At 51.9% G+C, this 9,062-nt stretch overlaps 1 protein-coding gene across 1 annotated transcript; it reads left to right on the top strand.

Annotated features, from left to right (window-relative positions):
• Positions 1 to 2,321: 2,321 nt before the first annotated feature.
• Positions 2,322 to 8,131, top strand: DUOXA1 (dual oxidase maturation factor 1). The gene is made up of 6 exons (XM_013946793.2): positions 2,322 to 2,468; positions 3,706 to 3,763; positions 4,441 to 4,575; positions 4,706 to 4,919; positions 6,279 to 6,493; positions 7,911 to 8,131. The coding sequence occupies exons 1-6, from the start codon at positions 2,322 to 2,324 to the stop codon at positions 8,129 to 8,131; spliced, it is 990 nt and encodes a 329-aa protein (XP_013802247.2).
• Positions 8,132 to 9,062: the final 931 nt, after the last annotated feature.

Here is a 9,062-nt window from a genome sequence, read left to right as displayed (position 1 = left end):
GAATTTTACCTACCTCTATTATCTTCTGTTCTGAGGGGGTGGGAAGCATAGCTTTTCAGGATGTCCAAACAGCCTATCCACTGCCATAAAGCATTGGGACTGAGCAAGAAATGCCCATGAGCGTTCTACGTTAGCTCGTCTCAAAGCTCTGGCCATTATGAATGCCTCCGCCCTGGGGAGGCAGGGAGCTCCCCCTTGGGGATGCTCAGGAAGGAGAGAGCAGTGGCTGTGCCAGCTCTTGAGGGGAAGCCCCACATGGGGGGTCAGAACTGCAGATGTTTCTGCCACGCTGGGGCCTCTCTGCATCAATGCAACCTGTCTCAGCTAACCAGATTGTCAAAACACAAGTGCAAACCCCAAAGCTTGAATTTTTGTGCTTTCCACACTCCGGACAGACCAGGGATCTGAGCTTCTACTGCGTAACAGGACTGGGAGCCTCTCTAGGGCTGTGTCTAGGGCACCTCTCTGCTGGTCCCCTCACTAGCTGCTGGGGTGCCTTGCCCGGTGATTGACCAGTCGGCTGGGACCTTCCTGGGGAACCCTCTCTTGGGGATGGAGTTTGGAGCAGGGTCAACACTGCCTACCCCAAGCATTCAAAAACCATGAGTCAGGCAGGTAAGGATCAGGAAACCGAGCCAAATGTCCTGGGAGCTCACATGCTTCACTGGGCAATGCAGATGGGGGATTTTACTCCTTTGATGCCTTCCCCAGCAACCTCCCAGCCTGCCCCTTGCAGGCTCCTGAGGAGCCTGGGAGCCTCAGTACCTTCATTCCATAAAAAATAGCTGGAATTTTTTCTGGTCCACAAGAAAAGGTAAGGAAAGGGAAAAGCCCCCCCCCGCCCCCGCCCCCCTCCACTCCCCAGGCTCATTCATCTCTGCAGCACTGCCAGGGTGCAGTGCCAGCCTATAGCTCTCTTGCCTCATACCCATCTGGGGACTCAGCAGGAGTGCCAGAGGAGGCAGGTCAGGTGTGGGTATGGCTGCATGATCCAGCCATTTAGGGAGGCGGATACTGTAAAAGAGACTGGGAGAAACACAACCTTTGCATGCCGAGTTGGCTTCTTGCCCCCGCCCCAGGGAGGTAGCACAGAGAGGAAGGCAGCACTCCTTTTCCCAACATCTCAGAGCACATTGTGCCTCTACAGCAACCAGCCCTCAGGATCAGCAAGAGCAGCCGGCAGGGTATCGCTCAGCCAGGCAGCCGTCGTGCTCTAAGACACAGCTGCAGACAGAGGTAGGCCTGGCGTGGCGAGTGGGGCACGGGTGTTTCTGTAGTTACAGCCCTGCTGCTAGGATGCTCCCCATGCCTGGGGGTGCTGAGCAGCTTTTCCTAGTAGAGCAGTGGATTGGCCAACTGCTATGTCAAGAACATGACTGCGTGCTTACCTTCCAAGCAACAGCCATCTGCCTGCCATAGGAAAAATGTTACCTGCAGCCAGCTCCAAGGAATGAGAGTTGGCAGATAATGACTGGCATCCTGCTGCCTGAAACAGGGCAGTTTCTCTGTTCCCTCTGGATTATTCCTGTTTTCTTGAATGGAGAGGAGTTACCTCTGTCTGAGGCTTAGAGAGAAACAGCCCAAAGGGCATGGCCCTGGTTTGTCTGTGCAGTGATTCACTGAGTGCCCCGAGCACGTTCTGGTGTTCAACACCCACAACAGGAGCCAGGCTTTTTAAACAAAAATTTGGTCCAGAAAAAAGCAAAAGCCTAGACAGAACAGGGACCAAGAAAGGGCAGAGAAAGGGAGTGAAAGGCCCAGTGATTTGTATGCATCTTGCTGTCCCATTTGGGGACACACCTGACCACTGAAGGCAGAGGCCCAGTGACTCTGAAACTTCTTTGTTCTGGGATGTCCCTCAGGCAGATGAATGGCTTCCTGGTGAGATACTTGAATACATGCAAACATATGATATGTGATGCTCACAGAGGTGAGTAGGGAGCTCTTCTGGGTGCAAAGACAGAAAGGTTTCCTGGGAAGCTAGCTGGTAGGTGAAGCTCACCCCATGCAACCAAATGGGATACCTGTAGTGTGGGGTGCCCAACTCTGCCCTCAGACCGATGCATGTTCTGCACCGATGCAGCTTGCTGGGTCCTACTCTGGGATTTGCCACAGAGCCAGACAGTTGGAATGTGCACACAGCCCTGTCTCCAGACCTGCCTGGGACTGGGAATGCTTTGGCAGAAGGACAGAAGACGGCTCTGTGGGGAAGGCTGTGTCGGATGGATGTGCAGTATAGGAGGAAGCACGTGCAGTGAATGCCGCCAACTGTCAGGGATGTGATTTGCTCCTCTCTTGGCTCTTTCAGTGCTGGCACCAGGATGACTCTGTGGGATGGCTCCTTCCCCTTCTACCCCAACACGAATGCATGCTTCCCCTTCGACACTACCCAAGCTGTCATCATCTCTGTCTTCTTCTCTGTGCTGGCCACTTTCATCATCATCCTGCCGGGGATCCGGGGTAGAGGGGTAAGTGGAGGGGGTGGAGAAGCTAAACCCTGTTGTCCATGCCAGCTGCAGTACATGTGCTTCCTCCTTCCCTGCCTGTATAACTGACTTGGGCAGCAAATGTGACCATGGGCCAGGGCTCTGGGATCTTTAACAACCCCAGGGGTGAGCTCAAGCCCAACCCAGCATCTACCCCATTCTGGGGAGGCCAAACACCACAATCCCAAATGTATAAGGATTAGTAAGCCCAGATCTGAGCTTGGCAAGCTCTTGGTGAAATCGAGCTATGAGCAAACCAGAGTGATTTTACAGGAGTAGAAAAACTAGGTGAGGTGCAATGGTCTTGCTCCGCCTTTCTGAATCCCTGAAAAACAAAGGCGTGTGCTGTACATGTCACAACACCATCTGTAAGCTCACGGGGCTCTGCGCCTTCACAGACAGCTCCAGCATAGTGGCAGGCCAAAAGGGAATGTCTCTCGCCGTCTTGTGACAAACTGATCTGCCCAGCTGTGCCTTGCACAGAGCTCGCCACTCACACACTGTAAGCTAGCCAGACACTTGGGTTTACAACAGAGCTGGCAGAGAAACAGCTCCCACCTTGGGGGACATTACAAACCCTGGCAGCTGTTTTTGTCTCCAGTTGTGACCAGCTGTCAACACATTTAAACATGTAAAGCTTGGAAAATTGCAGAAATCTGAGTTCAGGAATACTGAAAGGGAGTGTTTCTATCCCTCCAATAGAAAGAACAGTACAGCTTTTCCATATTGGCTTTTTTGACCTTTTTGCTCTACCTGGATCCCCCTGTTGCCTCCTGGAGGGTATAGCTATGCCTCCCTCCCACACCCAGACAGCAGGCCCTGCTCCCCACGCACTGCAGAGGGATTCCCAAGCCATGGGCACTCACCTCCTACTCACTTGCAGAGCCTTTGGGATGACTCAGAGGAGGGGCAGGTCCATTTTCTTATTAGCTGGCATTTCTAAATGCTCTGCTTTGGGTTGAGTTCTGAATTGGAAAATCTGGCTGAGACCCATCCTCCCTCTGAAAGGTTTTGACTGAGATGAAACTCACTTTTTTGAAGAGTAGATGATATGTTAACTTAGCAGTGCTGCACTGCAGGGACACACATTGCGCCGCTGATCTGAACTTCCTTGCTCCTCCTGTTACATACCATGTACCTCACTGTGTGAGCAATGGTCAAGGAGAGAGAGTGGCTGGTCACAAGCGCTAACTCCCTGCTCTCTGCTGACTCCTTGCAGCGATTCTTCTGGTTCCTGCGTGGGATAATGGGCCTCTTCATTGGAGCAGTGGTTCTCAGTGAGTACTGGGGCGCCAAGCATGGGTCCCTGAGCAGCTGGGAGCCAGGTGGGGAAGGACAAAGACAATCAGGATGTGGAGGACAGAAGAGAGAGGTCGGGGGAGGAACAGCAGATGAGAGCTGAGTCCAGCACTCAGGACTAGCTTGCAGAGAAGACCAGTCCTTATCTTTGCCCAGAACCTGGTCCAGCAGAGTAATCGGCAAGCAGAGGGAAGTGCAGGGATCTGGTGGTAATGTATTTGCAACAAACCAGTCAACCGTCTCCTTTACAAAGGCTGGTCAGATGCAAAGATCACCTCCAGGGTGCTCACTGAAAGCCCACTGCTGTCTGCCAGGTGACCGAAGCTGGTGTTTGGAACAGGACTAGTGCCTGGGAGGCACCTGCAGGCCAGCCTCATCACCTCTAGCACCTGGGGCTGAGCTGGGCATCTGGGGAGGAACTGTTCCAACTGCTCTCTCTGGGTCACAGCTCAGGGTTGGTGTTGGGGAAAGACATACAAGAACTGTGGTTTCTGCCATACCTGAAAGGTCTTCAGGGCTCACAATCCAGGCCTAGCCCTCAGGATGAGGTGGTTGAGGTTCAAGCCATGGTGACAGTCACAGCAGGTGCTTCCAGTGTATGTTGTCACTAGAAGTCTTGCCACCAGGCCATAACTAACCCTTGCAGTCTTCACAGTAACACAGTTCACCAGGGACTGGGAGAATGGCTGGGTGACAGTGAACACCTCCTACAAGTTCTTCAGCTGTGCTACGGTGAATGCAGACATTGGGCTGCACATCGGCCTGGCAGGGGTGAACATCACGCTCATGGGTGAGTGCATGTTGCAGCAGGAGGTGATGGGGGACAAGCTTGGTAGCAGAGTCCTCCGAGTCTCCACACTGGGGGATTTCAGAGCTGCCTCCAAGGCTAAGGGAGGACATAAGTTTTCCTCCTCCATCAGGAAACCCCGTGAATCAGGTCAACGAGACCATCAGCTACAACGAGCACTTTGCCTGGAGCTTCGATGCAGATTATGACCTCAGCTACAGTGAAGGCCTGGAGAAGGGGCTGCCTAGCCCCATCCTCTACGTGGCAGAGAAGTTCACCACGCAAAGTCCCTGTGGTGTGCACAACCAGTATCGCATCTCTGGCCACTATGCATCACTCATGCTGTGGTAAGGCAGAGCAAGAGGTCTCTGGCTACTGACGGGACTGAGGTAGAAAGGACAGAGTAGAGCAGAGAGTGGATGGGGGAGTCGCTGTCTTCCCAGTAAGACCACACCAAAGTCTTGGCCAGTGTTGAGGACCAACCCTTTCTCAGAACTAGAGTTGCTAATGCTCAGGCTGACCTGGTCATCTGCCCTAGAGTCATTATCTATGTTCTCTGCCCTGACGGATAAAATTACAGTTGGATAGAAGATTGTTTTTCATTTAAAAGAAAACAGATGCACTGTTTGGGTCTTATGATTCAAGGACCTCTCCCAAGCCATCTTGCTGAAGATGCAGAGCCCTGCTAAGAGTGCAATGGGGGCTTCCTCTGGATGGACCGTTAAGAGGATGCTCAGAGGCTGCCTTGTGGTACAAAGCAGAGTCTCAGAGCATCCCCACATGTCTGAGAGTACATGGGAAAGACACTGCCTGGAAGAATGAGTCCTGTGATTGATTCTTCCTGTGAGCACAAACTCCAGTTTCCTGCTAAAATCTCTTCAGCCATTCTCAGGAAAAACTGGCCATGTGCAACCATTCCTGCTGTGGAGGTGGGAAGTTTTTCAGAAATACTCAGCAGAGTTACTGTAAAATTCATGTAATCATTCTTAGAATTCAGAACCATTCATTAGACTCACCTCCACAATGAACTAAGCCCAAATTCTACATACAGGGCAGGACTGGCAGCTGGGTTCACTCCAGATGCTAAATCAGATGTGAGCACGGCTCACTAGGAGAGTCTTCATGCAAAAGTCTCCATTGTTACTATTCTCCCTTTAAATGGGTGGAACCATGGCCCAGGTGGCAGGTTGTGGAGGGTCATAGAATCAGAGAAAGATTTAACTTGGAAGAGACTAGATGATCTCCAGAGGTCCCTTCCAATCTCAACCATTCTGTGATTCTGTGATTCTGTGACTTCTGGAGATCTCTAGTCCAATCCCCTACCCAGAGCAGGGCTCACATCAAAGCCAGATTAGGGTGCTCAGAGCTTTGTGCATTTCAGTGCTGAATGCCTCCAAGGGTGGAGATCCTCCCCTCCACCTCTGCAGGCTTGGTCCCAGGACTCCACCAGGCTCATGGGGAAGAATTTTTTTCTAAAATCCAACTAGAATTTCCCTATTGCAGCTTGCACTGTTGTCTCTTGTCCTTTCACTGTTTGTCTCTGAGAAAAGTCTGACTCCATCCTCTCTGCAATGCCCCTTCAGGTTTGGGGAGGCTGAATGGGGTATACCCATCTCCATGAGGATTTGGAGAAGAGACCTGAGAATAGACGCTAAGCATGAGACTTTCTGCTCAGTGTTGTATTTTGTTTTGTTTTGTTTTTTCAGGATGGCCTTTTGTACATGGCTCCTTTCCATCTTGCTCTTCTCCATGCCCATCCTGCTCTATGGTGGCTATATGCTCCTGCTCACTGCAGCACTGATGCTCTTCTCATTGCTCTTCCTCTTCACTGCAAGGAACACTCCGAAGTGCCCCATCCAGTTTGGCCCAGCTTCCCTGAAAACAGTCTATGGCAGATCCTTTTGGCTGACTTTAGCAACAGGTTAGTGTTCAGCTTGCTCATGGGGCTTTTTTTCTCCTTCCCTACAGCAATGCTGCACAGTCAAGATGGAGAGCTCCAACAGCACCTCTCCCCCCCCCTCCACAAGTGGTCACAGAAACTGATTATGTTCAAGGCTTCTCCATACTCCTGATGAGGAAAGCCACTCAGTTCACCTGGGAGAATGGCCATATCCCTTAGCAAAAGTCCCTTTCTGGCCCCAGGATCACTACATTCCCATAAGGACCAGGAGGTCCCTGGGTTGGAAAAAGGAGCAGAAATGCCACAAAATCCAGTGATTGACAGTGATAAAGCCAGCTTGGGCAAATAGGGTTTTCTGATCAGACAGAAGATACAGAGCTGTTCAGAAGCAAATAATCCTTCACGCTATTAGCCCATGACCAGAAGAAGAAAAATGATGGAAATTCAGACCCATGAGTAATGGTGTACTACCCCATACAGTTGAGTGACTACAAAGCTGAGCATGTTCAGAGGTGGCCAGCTGGGGCAGTTCACTGGGGACTGACAATGAGCTGGAAGAGAAGTGAGCATTCGGATGGCTATGTTTTGAAACAGCATAAAAGACTTTAGAATAGCATTTTCCAGATGGGAGAAAAGAGCTGACCAGCCACGAGACTTGAATCGCCAAATTTATGTATGTGGAGGTGTGCCAAAAGGAAGGACCTTCAGGGGTTTCTCATCCAGCCCTTGCCCAGAGCAGGGTAAACTTCAAAGCCACATCAGGCTGTACAGGGCCTTGTCCTGTCAGGTGCTGAATGTCCCCATTGGCTGGAGATCCCCTCTACTTTCCAGAACCTGTCCTATGGCTGTCCTGCTCTGGGGGAGCAATTTTTTCCTTAAATCAAACTGGAATTTCCTGTGTTACAACTTGTACTGTTGCCTCTCCTCTTTTCACTGCACTTCTGAGGAGAGACTGGCTCTTTTCTGATAGCAGAAGATGGCATTTAGGTCCCCCTGAAGCCTCCTTTTTTCCAGGCTGAACAAGCCTGGCTCCTGTCCACACACAGCGCGCTCCAGGCCTAACCATCTTGGCCCTCTGCCCCAGTTTATTGACTTCTCTCCTGTACTGCGGAGTCCAAACTAGCCACAATGTCCAGACGTGGCCTCACAGGCACTGAATGGAGGGGACTAACTCCTTCCCTTGACCTCTGTTCTGATGCCACAAGCCTGCTGGCCTCCTGGCCCTGGATCCTGGTCTGGATGATGCTGGGACACCAGGGGAAGGATGTGTAGAGAGTTAAGGGCACTCAGTAATGATCGTCTCCATGTTGTGTTTTCCTGTGCAATGTGCTCTAGGTGACCCTGCTTGAGCAGGGGGGGTTGGACTAGATGATCTCCAGAGGTCCCTTCCAACCTCAGCGATTCTGTGATTCTGTGATTCTGTGATTCTGTGTTGCAGGGCTGCTGTGCCTTCTGCTGGGGCTGGGTGTCATCGTCCTGAATTCTGTGCAGCCAGAGAAGCTGAAACTTGTCTTTAACCTGGATGGCAGGGAGGGAAAAGGAGAAGCAGCAGAAAGGTGGGAGAAGTCCTTCCTGCCAGCTGATGCCAGCATCTCTGAGCAAGACATGCTGATGGTCCCTTTGAGTGAACTTTGTGAGGTGACAACCACCAAACTGTAAGGTCCTGGGGTGGGAGGGCACTGAAGGGAGAGTGAAGCCCAAGAAAAGCCCACTTTCCTTCTGCACAGTTGGCCACAGCACAGGGACAGGGCAGGGTCCCAGCTTGTCCCTGCTCTGTCCCTGTCGCAGCTCAGTGCCAAGTGCCCCCACCACAGAGGGTCCCATTGAGCCACTCAGGGTAGGAGCAGCATCTCTTCCCTCTTGCTTGTGCTCTGTTAGGCACATGGGTGCATCTGCACAGCTCTGCAGCACTAGCCCAGAGACTGGGTTTAAAACCAGGTGCTCTGCCTGGCTGTGCAGCTTGAAGCTTTCAGGGCTGTCTCAAGTGGCTCGTGGCCTCACTGGGGCAGGAGACTGCCCTGAGCAGCACCTGCATGAGCCATGCTGGCACTCTGATGGCAGCCATCTCCATCAGCTCCTCTGCCCATGGATGTGGCCTACCCTGAGTGGATGAGGTGAGCTAAGGTCTTTCCCCTGCCATGGCCTGACACAAGGCAATGACAGCTGGGATTGGCAGGAGGCCTGAATTCAAGCACCAGCCCAAAACCCCCCAAGAGCTCAAATGGGAAGAGACACATGAGAATATCCAAGCCTGGAAAGGTCTCAAATATAAACGTTTGCCCCAATTTTGCTGTTGCTATTCAATTCACCAGCAGCTGGGAGAGCTTTCGGGGTAAGGAATCCTTGCCCTGTTCCTGGCTGTCCAGTTACAGCCACTGGGCTACTGCTCTTCCACTTACTCCGTCTCCAACAAACACTGAGAGTTCTCCCTAAGATGCAGAGGCTAAAACAAAAGAAACTAGAGAAAAGCGTAAAAATGAACCCAATGAGCCACCTGACAGCACCCCAAGCCCAGAGGCCTCTGAGTAGCCAGGGGACTCTGCCCAGGGATCTCTTCCCATCAGCAGGCAGGACAAGTGAGCAGAGCTGG

This window comes from Apteryx mantelli, chromosome 15 (assembly GCF_036417845.1).
Source record: "Apteryx mantelli isolate bAptMan1 chromosome 15, bAptMan1.hap1, whole genome shotgun sequence".
NCBI lineage: Eukaryota > Metazoa > Chordata > Aves > Apterygiformes > Apterygidae > Apteryx > Apteryx mantelli.
Note: the sequence above shows the minus strand (reverse complement) of the source record. Positions and strands in the feature narration are given on the sequence as shown.